The following is a 17,021-nucleotide window of genomic DNA, read 5'->3' as shown; positions in this document are numbered from 1 at the left end:
GCATCTGTCATTTTTGCTAGGAAAATTCTGGCTGTGAAGTAGACAATTGAAACAGTAACAAATGGAGAGATAATCACAACTATTGACAGGGATGCCAATCTATTTTAGCGGTTTAGCACTTAGTTTTAGGAGTAATTGTGCAGCATCACATCATATGCTGTGTCAGAAAGCCGTCATTGCTATGTGAAATTGAGATGTCGTTTTAGAAGCAAGCAAATACTTACAGAGCTTTTCCATCCTGTAGTTATGTTTTGTAGAGTTTCAGTCCTCCGTAGTTAAAATGACACCCATAAAAAATGGGGTAACTGCAGAAGAGACACCTAGATTTCCAGACATGTTTTTTCTTGGAAATAAAAATAATGAAGATGAGGGCACTTCTGGGAATATGTAGGCAAAAATTAGGAAGAGTCCTTCTGTATGCATTGGCAGGGGAGTGGAGGGAGGAAGGCCTTAAGGTGCCAAGTCTCTGCCTGTCACTGGTGCTGGAAGCACTGAAGCATTCCCCGCCTCTGCTTTGGACACAAACGCTTGAGTTTCATTTTGATGCCCGACTTGGTTTCCCAACACCAGGCTAACCGCACACCTTGGGATTTGCGGGGTTTTCCAGGCTCCCCTGGACCCCCGCAGCCTGGCTCAGCCCTCCTGCCCCAGTTGAGGGACAGGGCCCTGGGCCTACAGGCCAGGCACCCTCGGGTGCTCCTGTGGGTGACTCAGGATTACCCACCATGATTGTCCATCAGCCTCATCATCACTGGCAGTAATTGCACTGGATTGTTATAATCACATTAAATTATATTGTTTTGCAACCGACATTAATTAAAATGATAGGCGAGGGCGCGTAGCAGCGTTTTGCACTGCACTCCACAGCAGCACCAGCACCGGCCCAGCCCGCCGGGTGAGGGGCGCCTCTTGGGCCGGGCGGCTCCTTTAAGGGGCGCGGGGGCGTGTCCCTCCGCAGTTCTGACGTGTAGCGCGGGGTGTCGCTCTAGATAACGTCTGCTCCCTCCCTTTCCAGATCTTTCTCGAACGCGCACCGCCCGCAGCCAGCGCGGCCCGAGCCCTTCCGGAAAGTGCCGAAGCCGCAGCCGGCGCCTGGCGGATTCCCCGCCGGCCGGCACAGCGCGCCTGCGCAGAGGAGAGTAACTGCCGGTTGGTGGCCGGTGCTCCGCAGTGGGGGAGAGCCGGGTGAGGAGCCGGTCCCGGGCGCGCACACGGTCTCTGCTGCCGCTGTAATCACAGGCCGGTGGGGCGCGGGAAGCACCAGGCGCAGCCATGTCCGTGGTTGGCATTGACCTCGGCTTCCTCAACTGCTACATCGCTGTGGCGCGGAGCGGCGGTATCGAGACTATCGCCAACGAGTACAGCGACCGCTGCACCCCGTGAGTACCGGCCTTCCCGGCCCCGCGGTGTGCGGCGCTCCCCGGGGCGGCCGGGCGCGGGCTCCGGCGCCGTGGGGCGGGTGGAGTCGCGCGTGTCCCCGCGGGGCCTTGTCCTCTCCGCGGCCCACGGGCGCTCCCCGCACGGCGCTCCCGCCCCAGCGCCGCGGGAGCGGAGCGGGGCTCTGCCGGCCGGCGCCGAAGCCTCGCGAGCGTTCCGCAGCCGTGCGCCGCCGCGCCTGCCGGGCGAGCGCCACTTTCTCGGCAACGCCGGAGATGTTATAAGTAGGCGCAGAAATGCTGAACTTGGTGCAGGAGGTTATCCGAGAAACAACCCCCCCCTGCCCCAGCTTTTGACTCTTCCGTGTCCTTGAAATACCGCTCGGTGCTGCATGTGCCACACGGCTCCTGAGGCACAATGCATTTAATTATTTTTTGTTTTCTGGTAACACTTTAGTTTCGTGTAGCAAAGATCTCGGTGAAGTGCATGTGTTTCCCCAACTCTAGACCGGTTGCTAGGGCTTGAAGCGTTTTCATTAACAATTTAACGATGGAGCGGTGGTGGGGCTGGAGGGGAGGATGTTGGGTCACCGGCGGAGCAGAAGCGGCTGAACCTGCAGCTGCCGGCCCTGCCGTACCCGGGCCTGGCGCGGAGGTGGGGGGGCAGCGGCCGTGATGATGGGATACGCAGAGGAGGTGGAGATTTTTCTCTTCTGTTTCTATGGGATACGTCTGGGATTTTTAGAGCTCCATCTGCGTGTGATTTTTTCAAGGAGGAATCAGGAATTCGTATAAATACTCGTAAAAATCGAGTCTTGGATGGTGCTTTCTTTTATATAAGGAATTTGTAGCCAACGGCAGAAAGCTGTTTCTACGATGTGAGGCCATAGTAACTTTACCATTGCTGTCTTTTTGATGTCAGACAAATGTAGGTTTTGTTCTACTCTCTAGAAAGTTGTTTTGGAAGTACAAAGAAGTTTGGGTGCTAAAATGCATATTGTCTGTGTTAACCAGAATACTCTTCAAAATTCTTTTAACTATTTAAAGAAACATACTTTTCACATTAACTTTCCAGAAGGCATTATCCTTGTGCACATTTTATGAGAACAGAAGTTCTGGGACCTTTCAGATTCTGTGGAAGGAACCCCCTGAAATCGTTGCCCAAATCCTCAGGCAGCCACAGTCTCCTTCCTCCTTATGAAGAAGAGTGCTTCTAATTCTTAGCTATTCTTGGAATGCCTTCTTTCCAGGTAGACTTCACAGAGGTTTCCCTGGTTTTAATAATTTTTCACAATAATGTCTGAGTAAGTGTACTTTCAAGACATTGGCAAAGCAATTATGAGAGGGGTTTAAAAGCACAGGCAGTAGTTATGTAAAGTGACATTTTCCCTGGGTTTTTTTTTTCTTTCTCTATAGTGTAATACAGAACACTAGGAACTTCATTTCTAATGCTGTTGTCTTGAGGCAAACAAAAAAAGTAAATAGACATATAATGGGCTTATTACTGGAAGCTTACCGTAGTAACTAAACCTTACTTGAAACAAGATTTGAGTGATTTAAGCAGACCTAATGATTAATCAAAACTTTGCTGCTGTGCTGCTTATTACACATAGCAACACAGTGAATGAACTATTTATATGTTCCTATGGAGATGCTTACGTCATCATTTGGATACTAGAAGTTATCTAATAGTTAACATTGATTGGGTATGTCCCAAATACTTGGGACTTACTCCCAGAATTAGTGTGTTAATGTTTGTTGTGTCTGTGTAGCGTGGTATAAGAATATCTGAACTAGCGCTGGACAACCTAGTACACTTTTCATGTGCTGTTATTAAGCCATGTAAAGATACTGGGTTAGGTCCTAAAGATAGGACAGTCCTGGCGGTGCTCTACAGGGCTAATTGCTCTTTCTGGGCAAGGCTAATTAGTGCAGCCAGCTTCTAGTTATAGAGCTGGTTCAGATATCTGTGCAATACAGCTGCGAACAGTACAATGTTGGTGAAAGTGTCTGTGCTTCACACAACAGTGGTGTAGACTTGCAGAATATATATGCTATCTGAATTTAATACAGCGCTCTTAAGTCATAAATCCAGTGTCTCGGTTGTTAAAATATTCAGGTGATCCTTTCTTGTTTGTGTTATGCTATAATCTAAGGCGTGGAAATGTTAGCATTTGTAACGTGTCTATCGTATGCTTTAGCACAAGTATTTTAGAAAGAAAGGAAAAAGATTCTGCTATTAAGCCATCAATTCCATCGGTAGAACTTGTACTTTGAGGCTTTTGGCATTAGTATATCTTTGGATATTAACTGACACAGCAGGTCTTGGACGCATTTCTAGTGAGCCTGGCATGCTAAACTCATGGCAAATGGTCCTTTCAACTGCTGTGCCTCACCACTGTGGTTTTGTGCAAGAACAGTTGATTGTTGACAGCTCTTAATTTTTTAGTAGCTTTTTCCAGACCATGTGTAATTAATGTTATCACAGGTAGCATCTTATTTAAAACAATGCATGGAGAGGATTGAAATGTCCTGGTGAAGGGAGTTACTACCTTTGGAAAAGTCTGTGTGCTGTTCAGAATTCCTTTTCAAAGCCTGAGGGCAGTGGTGAGGGAGACAGTTGAGTTGTCACACTTGTATCCTTGTAGTGGATGTGCTTCCCAAAGGGCTGTATTGGGTAGGACTGAAGTGTTTGGAGCCAAGGAGCATGTTTTATATTTTGACATCTCAGCTTCCCAGCCAAGGGAGGGAGAAACAGTCCATCCCCCTTATGCTGGAAGGAACTGAGCAATGAAGTGAACCATGGCAAGAACTTTAGTGGGCTAAGTAGCTTCTGACTTGATGCTTCATGCTTTGCAAAGGGGTATTTACAAGCAACACTATGAACTGTCAAATTCCTACGCTGAAAAGGTGTGTTATAATAGGATTAACATGTTACAATTGTTATCCACAAAATAAATGTATTGTAAACCATTTGCACACTTTCGAAATCACTCTTTTATCTGACTTTTCTTCATCATTAGAAAGCTTAATTGAGAACTGTAGTGTTAAGCAGACTTAAAAATTGTAAAAGCCGTTTGCAAAAGCTGAGCTACATATTTGAAAATGTAGGCCAGTGCGTTGTCTTTTTGCAGCAGTTAAATATAGAGAAGGTTTTGTGTGTTTAGTATGGTGGTATAGCAGAAGAGGTTGCTAGATAATACAATCTGATGACATACAGTGCCCTCATGGTAGTGTAGATGGCGAGGAAGCAGGAAGCAATCTGCCTTTATGCATTCATTAAGCCATTAAATTTGAACCTTATGAAATCTGGGCTGTAGCTGTTATTTACTACTGAATGGTTTTAGCCAGATCAGTTACTTTTTGCAGAAAGAGTTCTGTTTCAAATCTATAAAGCGGAGGTGTGACCCTAGTAACTTAGAAAAGTGTCCGAAGGCAGTAGTGAAGTGGGTGGCTGGTGGCTGGGGACCTGGGGCAGCCTTCCCTGGAGCTGGAGGGAAGGTCTGAAGGGGTGTTCAGTGATAACCTGACAAGCAGCGTGCTGCAAGGGGCCGTGGACTGGAGAAGTTCCCAGTCCCTTGGAAGCTGTTTCCAGACATCTCCCTTGGTGCCTGGTTGCACTGCATACCTGGTAGTTCTCAGTCACAGGAGTGCTGAACAGTTTGTAGAACTGGGCTGTTAGCTACCCTGGGCTTAAATGGTTTTTCTAATTGTTGTCTGGTGATTATTGTTGCTAATGGCTTGTGCAGTACTAACAGACTTCAGGGCTTTCAGTTGAGGAAACATGACTGGTAAAGTTCAGGTTTTTGAATCAAATGTCACAGGGTTCTTTGGTTACAGGCTATGACCCAAAAATAACCATTAATTCCTTACCTTCACGATAAGATCTGTAGAACACATTAGCTTTTAAAGAATTCCTTAAATACAATTATAATGAAAACAATTGTGGTTGCTTGCAGTTTCTAAACTAATCTGCAAAGCACAGAATAACTAGAATTCCCCTGCAAGTTCTGGTGCATCACACAGGAATGCTGTTAAATACCACATCTGTGTTCTGCTACTTTAGTTTTTGTGACTGTTTTAGAGTACCATGCAGATACTTGATAATATTTTCTTTTAAAGCTGATTTTTGTTCTCTGTTTTTATTTAGAGCATGTATATCTTTAGGATCCAAGACCCGGGCGATTGGGAATGCAGCAAAAAGCCAGGTAAAGAGATCAGAACCCACCACGTTACTTACCTGACTTGTCTCCTATTGAATTGGGGAAAGAAAAGTAATGAATAAACTTGATAGTTTGCTGTCTTAGAGTAAGTTTTCTACTATACGTATACATTTCACAGTAATGTGTCCTGCTTCAGCAGTACATTCCTTGTATTAAAATGGTAACAGTATTTCTGCTTTGTTTTGACGTTCAGAGTAGAGAAATAGGAAGAAACAGAAGGCCTTGTTTCTTTCTCAGTAAAAGATATATTTTTTTTTTTTACTTGCTTACTTATGACACCAAGAATAGAGTTCATAATTAAATCTCCATTGAGAGTGAGGAGGAATACTGTGCTTATGTTTTAGAAATGTTGAAACTGAAGTTGAAAAATAAAAGTTTGGTATAGATATTGGTTGTTACTAAGATGCATTAATTTTACATTATAAGTTCACTGTCTTAATTTGGAACTTTGAACAGAAGTAATATTTCTCTAATTCTCGGTAAATTCACTTGCAACCTAGGAAAACCTTCATTTGGAAGGAAAATATGTAAAAATTCATGATAGCCAGTGTGAATTTACAAATTCAGAATAGGTTGGGTATTTCCTTCTTTGCATTCATGTATTGTGTTAGCGTGCCAAGAAGAGGAATTCTTCCCCTTAGTGTGGAGTGTAGGTGACTGGAAATGTAAAGCTGCTTTGCTTGGCGGGTATAAAGCTGATAGAGCCCCCTGGTAATGCCATGAGCAGCAACTATATACAGAGGCTGGATCACTTTCGTTCTGAGAAACTTTACACTGTTTGTCTGAGCTCAACACCCAAACTCCGCTGGCAAAGAGATGTCCTGTCAGTATTTTTACCAGCTACAAAGTTTCCTGTTTAGACTAGCAAAGTAGACTAGTTTATTTTGGAGAAATTGCCCTAAAATAATTTCTTTTTATAACAAACACAATATTTAAGCTATGATGTGTTTGTTCTGGTCCTTACTTTGCTTGAAGTCTGTCCTTAAAGCAATTAGGTTGAAACACTGGTGAGAGAATAGGTGTGGGAAGGCTTTCTGTCCAGATGGCATCTGAATTAGAGGGGAATTTTGAAGTTAAGTGCATTAATTTGTTGAAGCTTCGTTTAAGGTTGATATAGTTAATAACTTCACTCATTCCTATTGACAGCCGTTGAAACGATATATAATATGATCTGAAATATGGCACACTGTGTCGACAGCTCCTCTAAAATAAAAGGTGAAGTGAAAACTGATGGGAGCAAGCTAGTAGATGTTAAAGAGTGAAGTAAACATGACTGTATTTTTTTAAGGGAGACCGCAGATTAAAAATCTGATGCTTTTTTATCTCACCGCACCATTTGCTTTCCAGTAAATTTGTGGGGCTTGACATAATATGTGTCAATATGTGCATTAAGCACAGCATAACCATAGTTCCTTTCCGGATGGTCTTCTATCGTCTGCATGTCATGGATAATTAAAAATAAAATATCTTTTCCACAGATTGTCACAAATGTAAAAAATACATTGCATGGCTTCAAAAAACTGCATGGAAGAGCGTTTGAAGATCCTTACATACAAGCTGAAAGGGCCAGGCTTCCCTATGAACTTCAGAAGATGCCAAATGGTTCTGTAGGAGTAAAGGTGAGTTAGAGCTTTGTGCAGAACATCTATAGTGGTAGAGATGAGCACTTTGGACCTTCGCAGTAACGCGTGCTCAAATATTGTACTTTCTCTTGAGATGTCTGTTGAGGTTTCTCATCAATTGTATCATCTTTCTATAGTCACATTAGTAGCTTCTCACCTTACCTTACTAGGTCTACCTCCGGATCATATAATTACAGTGTGTAGTAGTCTCATCTGAGTTTAGGTCTTAAAGACATGCAGAGACCAAGTTTCAGGAAAACAAGGTAACACTCTGAAGATGTAACACGAACAAGTTATGTTTATTTTGCTTCCAAACTAAATGGCTGGAAACTGCTCAAAGTTCAGGCCTCCTGGCTTCAATCTCTGAATGTGATCTTTTAGCATTTTAATTTGGATCGGGAGTACACTTCTGAGGCAAATCTCCCAGTCATCTTAGTGCACTTGGGGTTGCTTTGTGGTGGGGCTTTGTACCACACAATGTGAGTTTCTTCTGTGTTACCTGCTTGTGTCATGCTAATTTTCAGTGTAAATATAGCTGGTGCACATCTTTCTGGGTTTCCCTGGAAGTGTTTGGGATTGCTAGAAAGATGGCAACCTGTCAGGAATTCAGAACGTAGAACCTTGCATGAACACTGAAGATTCAGGACTGTTAAAATTGCCTCATTTGCCCCTTCCCTGCCTCATGTGCTTGAGTGACCCTTGCAGGAAGCAAATGTTCCTTGGGTTTGCTCCAAAACTTTTTATTTTTAGCTCTTGTTAGGGTGCATGTGATTCTGTATGTATCATGCATTTTCTGTTTGGGTTTACTTAATTTTTTTTCATACAAAGAACAGAAATATTTTAGCATTGTGAGTAGCCCCTCAAGATAACTCAGATGTTGAGGTTTCCCACAAAACAATTTTCAGCTAAACTGAACCGATATGATTTGGTGCTATGGATTTGTGCAACTTGTATCAATTGATATGGAGAGTCTGGTGTTAAACTTGGGTCTCATTACTCAAAATTCCCCAAAAAATGTCTAAGACGCACATCTTAGAGAAAAGTTGAGATGATTTATTACAGAAGTGTAATTCTCTGTTTCAGGTAAGATACTTGGATGAAGAGAGACTGTTTGCAATTGAACAGATTACAGGAATGTTATTGGCCAAACTCAAGGAGACTTCAGAAAGTGCTTTGAAGAAGCCAGTGGCAGACTGCGTGATTTCAGTAAGTTGTAACATATTTATTGCAATTCTTTCTGTAGATAACTTTGTGTAAGCTAGTACCATTTATACCATGGTGCAATGGTAAGAGATACAAGTCATGGATAGAAATCACACCCTCCAAGAATGGGCCTTTATTATAGGTTTTTCCAAATAGGGATACTTTTGTAATCATGTATGAAGAGACTGAGAATTTGTTGAGAATGTGCTTTCAGAGAGAACATACTTCTTAAACTGATTGAAACTGACTAACTCGAAGTGCTACATATAGTAATCCTGGTTACTATAGTTCCAGTAATAAATGGGACCTGTCCCATGTGTAAGTTTGTCTTCCTTGATTCCTCAGAACCTTCCCAAATTCATGTTAAATTTCTTCATTGTTACATAGCTGAACAGTGGGTTGCAGTGTAGTTGAGTTGCCTGAACTTTATTGCTCTGAGGGTCACACTTGCAGTTTGAGAAGCCCAAACTACCTGTGTTTGTTTGAAAAGGTATTTTTATTTGTCTCATTTACTTGTGTTGTTTGGTTTTTTTAGCTTGTTTTCACACCCATGGGTGGGAGGAAGGGAGTGGAAGCAGAGAGCTTGAAAACATGAGGTTTTGTCCCTGATACAGAGTCCTAAATGTCTGCTGTTCACATTGTCTTTGTTTACTGCTTGACTTCTGGTGAGAAGTCTGGGCATGAAGTATTGGGGTTATCCCTTCTCTGTCAGACAGACATGGGAACCGGAAAGCTTTATACTTGGCTGTTAGAAAGCTGCTTTGATCTTTTTCCTTGCTTCCTTATGGTATACAAAGACACTTGCAGAGAATCCTCCCACACAAACAAGGTTCCTTGGTAATATACCACAGCGGTAGCTAATGAAATAGATGCTAGAATGCAGTTCTATGTCTGAAACTTCACAGAAGTAGCAGATGTAGCAACTGATTGCAGCTGGTTTCTAAATGGGCTCTGATTGTGCTTTAGCTATTTTTGGTGGAACTGAATATTGTAGCGCACTGTAAGCTGGCATGGTGCTGGAGGTGACAACTAAAATTTGGATGCAAGTTCAGTTGTAACACACAGTTCAGCATTAAATTTAGTTCCAGTACGGCTGTAGTGCAGTAACTTATTTTTAGGGCTATGTATGAATATTTATTGTGTTGATGTTATGCTATACAAACATTTTCAGAAACAGGTAATGATTTTAAAATCAGAGACTCATCAGAAGAATCTGAGAAAACATGTTCAGTTGTTTAATGCTAAAATATTGTTTGTTTAAAATGCAACTCTTGCCTGTCACTTCGATTTTTATCATACTTTGAAGTTTTAATTAAAATATGCACTAAAATGAATTACCTAGCTGTTTGATTCAGGCTGCCTTATTAATATGAGGTTAGCATATAACAGTTTCTTGTGGTATTGAAATCTATAGCATTGTTTCTTCAAATTAAATGTCTATATTTCATAATATCCTGTGCAATTTTTTTTAAACAGGTACCCAGTTTCTTCACTGATGCTGAGAGAAGGTCTGTAATGGCAGCTGCACAGATCGCAGGATTAAATTGTCTGAAACTGATGAATGAAACGACAGCAGGTAAAGGGTAGCAACACTTTTTTTATTCATTCAGGCTATTGAACGTGTGAGAGTGATGACGTACTCCTGTTACACAATGAGGAGCTTGGGAAAAAGCTACCCAGGCTAGCACTGCCCAGTCCAGCTTGGGAACTGGAAACACAACAACTGTGTCAGCAGGGTGGTGTTCAGCACTTAGACAGGATGAGAGGTTGGGTTTGCTAACTTGACTAGAGTGCCACCTGAAAACAGCTGCTCTGCTGCCAAAGTGAAGCTGGCATCTCGTCTTATGTCTCTGCTGTACCGTGCGGCTATAGCAGCTGTATCAGAAAGGCCTGAGCTAGCTTTGGAATCTTCATAATCCAGCTGGGATGTGCACCTGACCTAAATTCTCAGTTGTGTTTTTAAAAACTAGTATAGCACAGCATTATCAGACGTCACCTGCATCTATCTGAACGATTACAGTGACTATGTTATTTATAGGTATGTAGTGAGGTCTTTTAGAAGCGTGATATTTCCCATACTTTTGCTCTCCATTGCACTTCCAAATGACCTTATTTATATCTCTTTCAGTTTATTTACAGTTAGCTCTTAATATAGCTCTTCTTTCCCCAGTGTGATAAAACAGTGATGTAACTGAATTTTCTTTCCAGCTCAATGGAAGATGGGTGTGCTGGACTAAAAATAAGTCTCATGGAAGTATTAGTGAAATACTTTTTTATCATAAGCTAATATTTATTTTAAATTAAATACATTGAACGGAAATTTTAAAGCGTGTAATCCAAAGATTTTTCATTTTCAACTACATAATATGTATGCATTAAAAGCTGCTTCTATGCGTTTTTATGGAACTTTTTCTGGAAGCAGACTTGCTGATCATACTTGGAAACAAACTGTATGACTTTTCAAAACACCTAAATCAAGTCAAGCGTAAGTCTGTGGGAATATGACAGTTGAAATTTGTGAAAATCCTGTCAGTTGTAGCATTGGCACAACTGTTTATTCTATGAAGTAGTTTGTTTACTGCCTTCCTCTGGTTTTGGTGGACTCTTGGTAGCTTATAAAAATATGTTACACTTCATGGGAATTAAGTTGGAGCTGTTTAAACCAGTAACTTTTTTTTTTCCTTTATTTAAATTATTTGATTTATACTCTCGAGCAGTTTTCCAAATGAGTGCTGGCATTGAAATCTTAGTTTCTTATAAAATAGTCTTTAAAACATTTTTGTTCTCTCTTGAGCATGCTTGAGTTTTGCAAAACTGAGGTAAGAATATTGAAAGTAAGGCATTTCAAAGGAGAGTTATAGGCATGAGGCTTAATCTGTGAAATGTCACAAATTACGATGTTAATTTGTCTGCAAGCAGAACTGAAATACAAGGTGAAGCTTTAGGAGCATTAAACCCTCACGTGACATCTCTTTACTCCATTGACAGTGAAAAATGTGATTTTAACTTGTTAACTTTGTTTGTAGTGAGCTGCTTTATATTTGAACAATAATTCTTAAACAGAAGCAAAAATAATCAGTCTTAGAAATCCTGGATTTAAAAATTTAAATGTATGATGGCGCATGCCTGGCTGACTTCAGTGCTTTGGAGGTGCACAGCATGCAGTTCTTGTTGGAAAGAGGTGTTAAGTTATACAGAGTAGTCAAATGTCAATTATATGAGTGAACATGAGGTAACTTACTAGTAAAACTATAAATCAAACAGTAAAAAATGAGAATAAAGAACGCAGCAACTCATTATGGTCTGAAACTTGTGACCCTTTTATGTTCTATTTGGGCAGAGTAATGGAGATGTTTAGAAAGAGGAACCACAAGTAGTGTCTTTCTGTTGGCTTTTTCTGCAGTGCTTTTACCAGGTGTTTACAGTTGCATACAGCTTTCCCTTAACTTGACGGGTTGGTGTTTTTCAGTTGCACTGGCCTATGGGATATATAAGCAAGATCTGCCGGCCTTGGAAGAGAAGCCAAGAAATGTCGTCTTTGTAGATATGGGGCATTCTGCGTATCAGGTTTCAATCTGTGCTTTTAACAAGGGAAAACTGAAGGTAATATTTGAAGTTATACAGTATAATCCCATATACCTGAAGATTTTAATTATACAATACTCAAAATACTGTTCTGTGGGAATTTGGGTTTTTTTCGTGAATGAATAAATGTCTATAGCAAATATTTTTTAAATGCAGAATACAAAGTGTTTATTATTTTTCAGCTATTTTGCAAATCCATTTTTATAAAATACAGAAATGAAGTATCCCAGAGAGTTTTTTGAAAAGTACTTGGCAATTAAGCATGTTGCATGGTTTTTACACCATGTTATATCGCTTAAATATACGCATTTTCTGGTAGTCTCATAAGCATTTTAGTTGTGCATCTGACTTGTATATGGGAAGTTATTGAACTGTCCTGAATTGCTCTATGATTTTTTTATTTCTTCCGCCTGTGACGGTTCAAAATCTAAATTCAATAAGATGTGAAGTAAAACAGAACAGCCTTCTCTTCCAGTTTGGATATTTTTGTCCTTGAGCTGCTGATGGCTGAGTGATTTTGTGTATTTGTTTGGTAGCAGAATGTGGTCATCTGAAGATGATAGAAGGTTTTTCTGTTTTAAGTAAGTGACACAGAACTAGTAGTAGGATGACAAAATAGCTATCCTAGTGTGTCTTTAAGGTTAGTAAACTGGGTAGGGGCTGCAGTATGGTAGGAAATAGCATGGTTGGTGCAATAGTATTTTATTTGGGGAGGGCAAAAACTAAATAATTGAGGAGTGATTTTTATTTTTTTTTTAAATTCTGTTGGAAAACAGAAAAACTGTGAGAAAAACAGAAAAGCTGTGAGAAAACTAATTTTCCTATATCAAACCTGTGTTTAAAGGTGTTAACTTCTAAAGCCAGTGTCTGTGTGAAAGCTATCTGTGTATCTAAGCAAACGTTATCTAAAAACTTTTTAATCTCTGCTCTTCTGTGCAGGTCTTAGCTACTACTTTTGACCCTTTCTTAGGTGGCAGGAATTTTGATGAGGCTTTGGTAGACTACTTCTCCGAAGAGTTTAGGACGAAATACAAACTGAATGTAAAAGAGAATCCCCGAGCACTGCTACGATTGTATCAAGAATGTGAAAAACTAAAGAAGCTTATGAGTGCAAATGCTTCTGACCTTCCACTCAACATTGAGTGCTTCATGAATGACCTCGATGTCTCCAGTAAGATGAACAGGTACGGTGCATCATTGTCACTGCAGTGCAGTGAAGTGGGGTCTCTGTGCTGTCCTGTGACATGAAACGCTTTCCCTGTTCGCAGAGCTCAGTTTGAGCAGTTGTGTGCTGCCCTGCTGGCCAGAGTGGAGCCTCCTCTGAGAGCAGCCATGGAACAAGCTAGTAAGTAGGACTTAATTTAGGTATTATTTTTGGTTCAAGAAAGTAACTAGTAATTCAGTTATCCTAGATCTCTTTAATGATTATCTTTTTAATATATTTTTGTATTTATTAGAATTGCAAAGCTAAGTACTGAAAAGTTAAATGTAAGTTCCATTCATATGCTTGTCATATATGCATGATTCCATTCCTGCCTCATTTAGCGCACCTGTCACTTTGCAACCCTGATTTATTGACCCTCATTCACCCTGCATACTGGAAAAGGTTGGCCCTATGAAAGATTATTTAAAAAAATAAATGTAAACCAACCAAACCAAAACCATAATGGGAAAAACTGTTATTCTTTGCTCCAACTGTCTGGCCAGCCTGTTCCATATGTGATACATACATGTCCTCACTGACCTGAGAATTTGGCAATATATCCTTAAAATAAATTATCTGAAGCATGTGCAAATAACCTTTCTTTCTTTGTTTTTTTTGCGTAATGTAGTATAAAGGAGAGAATTAGACTTTGCCAGGAAAAGGTTTTAGCCTTAACTACAGCATCTTCAACTAAAAGAAAGAAAACATTTCTGCTTACCTTGTGTCTTGGCTAGATAACTAAACCTGGAAGTAAGAACCTGAATAAGTGCTGGGCAGAACTGTTCAAGGACTGACAGTTATCTTGAATCCAGAACTAAAAAGTTACCCTGCGAGCACAGTCTAATATTACGTATTTTTAGTTAAGGGGTTTGCTTTTCTTTATTGGAAAACAAAATTAAACCAAAGATAAGATGAAGTATATTTGGGATTCATTTTGTCCTTGTTTATGAGGAGTGAGGCATTGTCCAGCAGTGCAGTGCTGCCAAAGAAAACCCAGTTGCACACACTTGAGTTTACGCGTCTCAGAGGGTGGATGCACATGGACAGTGCATTTCAGAGAACAGCTGTCCTCATTTATGCTTGGCTTCTGCATTTTTCAGGACTACGTAACTAGAAAACTTGGTAGCCTACAGGAGGGACAGAGATTTTGAATAGGGCGCATCGTGACAAAGCTGGTTTTAAAGATCATGTCGGCCATTGAATATATTCAGTGCTTGTCTCTGTCTAGATGATAAGGGACCTCTGTTGTTGTTGTCCAAAGACAGCTTTGCTATCTTGATGGTAACTTAAGGCCATGCACTCTCTCTTCTAGAACTTCAGCGTGAAGATATCTACAGTATAGAAATAGTAGGTGGGGCTACTAGAATTCCAGCAGTGAAGGAACAGATCTCTAACTTTTTCTGTAAAGAAATAAGCACCACACTAAATGCTGATGAAGCTGTTGCAAGAGGCTGTGCCTTGCAGGTATAGTTATTGAAATTAAACTTCAGTATTGCTTATTTAACTTCATGTACTAATGAAATACAACTAACCGAAAACAAAAGGTACTATAGTTGAAACAAGATGTAGAGTCTGACTTGCTGTTTCACTGTTTGGTGACACTGACGATGTCAGAAACTGTTGTATTTTATCTGGTAATTTGCCACTGAGTGATCTTAGAAGGATGGTCTTGTGAGAGGCCTGTTAAATTTGATAAACCACATAGCACTGTTCCACTTCTGTGGAATCATTTGGAAGCTTTGCTGGCTGCCTTTACTGACAGTCACTAGGGAAGTAGCATCTGTTATTACCTTAATTAAGTCTTTCAGTTTAATTAACTTCCTACGAAGCACGGGAAGTTTCTGTTAAAGTTCTGCAGTAAGCAGGACCTCTGTGTGACCTATAGGAATCATAGCCTTTTTGCACTGAACTATTTAGTATTGAACTTGTTATTTATTTGACTACATGGATATAATGAAATTTCATTTTTTGCTTTCTAGTGTGCAATTCTTTCCCCGGCTTTTAAAGTGCGTGAATTTTCCATCACAGATGTTGTTCCTTATTCTGTAACATTAAGATGGAAATCATCTTATGAAGAAGGAACAGGGTAAGTTGTATGGTGCCTAATAAAAAGTGTCTGTTTGTATGTGTATGTAAAGAAAAATGTCAAGCTATGGGAAAGACCAGGCCTCAGACTTTGAAGCTGTCACCCACTCCAACAGTTCTAATTTCTTTGCATTATACCTCTTGATTTCCGATTACTGCTTAATTGGAAATACATTTAATTAAAAAAATGTTTGTGTGAAGTTGCTTCCTTTTCTTGTAAGTGTGACATGGAATCTGTAGTCCGGCTTTAAGACTTGTGGGCCTTCAACCTAGAACTCTCGTCATAAACAGACTTAAACTAGTTTACTTGGCTGCTTGGTTAGCACAGCTGCTGATCATTAGCATACCTTGATTTTGATTATCTGTTATGTTCAGTGGTTTACTCTTTGTTAATATTTTACTGCTTTAGGGAATGTGAAGTCTTCAGTAAGAACCACGCTGCTCCATTCTCAAAAGTAATTACTTTTCACAAGAAAGAGCCTTTTGACCTAGAAGCTTACTATACCCAGCCACATGAAGTGCCTTATCCTGATTCCAGAATAGGTAAGAACATGTGAATAAAAGCCCTATACCCTGCTCCTCTTGACTATGGCAAAAGTGGTTCTCTTTTTTTTTAAGATGTTACTTCTGTATTTCCAAGCTTATAGGAAAGCCAAGGTTCTTTAGAAAGGCTCCACACGATCTTGGTTTAGGTGGGGTGATCAAACAGCATCAGTGTCTTTCGGCAGTTACTAGAAATTTTGTTTCTTCTTTGTATCAGTCTTCACTTTAAAAAAGGCGGTACAAAGATTTTTAGTGCTATATTGTCTGCTTCTTTCAACCTCTCTAAAATGTGGTAGCCTGGATTTTTCAAAGAGATTTGATCAAAGGAGCTGTTAGCACTAGACAGTTCCTGGTATTTGTCTGTATTTTTCTGTTAATCTAACAACATACAGAATAGGCATATCCCGAATGTAAGCGTCTGTAGGAGTCTAACGTATTAGATGGCATGAATAAGTTTCCCGGTAGCTAATATTACCTTACTTGCAGTTACTAGAGACTCTGAGAAGTCTACTAATTTACGGTTTTGTTTATTGATTTAGGAATTGGATATAAACTTGGTGCTACCTATTTAGTTGTCTATGGAAGGAGTCTGTAATCTTTAGGAATAAAAGGAACCATTTGAGATGAATCGCAGAGCAATTTCTCTAGCGTGATGATTAGAGAAGGCAACAGAGAACACCTAATTAAGTGTTATCTTGTTTGGTTTTTTTTTTTTTTATGCAATACAGATAAAGCAAAACCATCTTGTTAATTACCAGTTCACTGATGATAATTGGGGAACCAGAATTTTAGGTTATCTAGCTGCAGCTTACGCTGTAGAAGTGACAGCTAAGTAGGAAGTTTACAGACATTTGACTTAAATTGTATAAAGTTACTGTTGACATTAACACCCTTCAAGGAATGTATTTTATTTGTTGTTTTCTTCTTTCACTATTTTTTGGAACAGCTATTCAAACCCTCTTTGTTTTTTCAAGGGCGTTTCACTATTCAAAATGTTGGTCCCCAACACGATGGAGACAATTCCAAAGTGAAGGTTAAAGTGCGTGTCAATATCCACGGCCTTTTCAGTGTGGCTAATGCCTCTATAATAGAGAAGCAGCACATAGAAGGAGATCACAATGACACACCTATGGACACTGAATCATCAAGCAAGAACCAAGGCAGAGATGATGAGCTGGTA

At 40.3% G+C, this 17,021-nt stretch overlaps 1 protein-coding gene across 1 annotated transcript in view; it reads left to right on the top strand.

Moving 5' to 3' along the window:
* Window positions 1-1,012: 1,012 nt before the first annotated feature.
* The window catches only part of HSPA4L (heat shock protein family A (Hsp70) member 4 like), a 29,055-nt gene continuing 13,046 nt past the window's right edge, over window positions 1,013-17,021 (top strand). Inside the window, exons 1-12 of the mRNA XM_065062085.1 lie at window positions 1,013-1,379; window positions 5,527-5,584; window positions 7,078-7,218; window positions 8,305-8,427; window positions 9,901-10,000; window positions 11,894-12,027; window positions 12,949-13,193; window positions 13,278-13,354; window positions 14,526-14,677; window positions 15,193-15,299; window positions 15,708-15,841; window positions 16,816-17,018. Coding sequence (XP_064918157.1) covers window positions 1,273-1,379; window positions 5,527-5,584; window positions 7,078-7,218; window positions 8,305-8,427; window positions 9,901-10,000; window positions 11,894-12,027; window positions 12,949-13,193; window positions 13,278-13,354; window positions 14,526-14,677; window positions 15,193-15,299; window positions 15,708-15,841; window positions 16,816-17,018 — 1,581 coding nt within the window. The 5' untranslated portion in view covers window positions 1,013-1,272. The remainder of the gene's footprint in view (window positions 1,380-5,526; window positions 5,585-7,077; window positions 7,219-8,304; window positions 8,428-9,900; window positions 10,001-11,893; window positions 12,028-12,948; window positions 13,194-13,277; window positions 13,355-14,525; window positions 14,678-15,192; window positions 15,300-15,707; window positions 15,842-16,815; window positions 17,019-17,021) is intronic.

This window comes from Columba livia, chromosome 4, assembly GCF_036013475.1.
Source record: "Columba livia isolate bColLiv1 breed racing homer chromosome 4, bColLiv1.pat.W.v2, whole genome shotgun sequence".
Lineage (NCBI taxonomy): Eukaryota > Metazoa > Chordata > Aves > Columbiformes > Columbidae > Columba > Columba livia.
The sequence above is the reverse complement of the archived record's forward strand: the minus strand, read 5'-3'. Positions and strand labels throughout refer to the sequence as shown.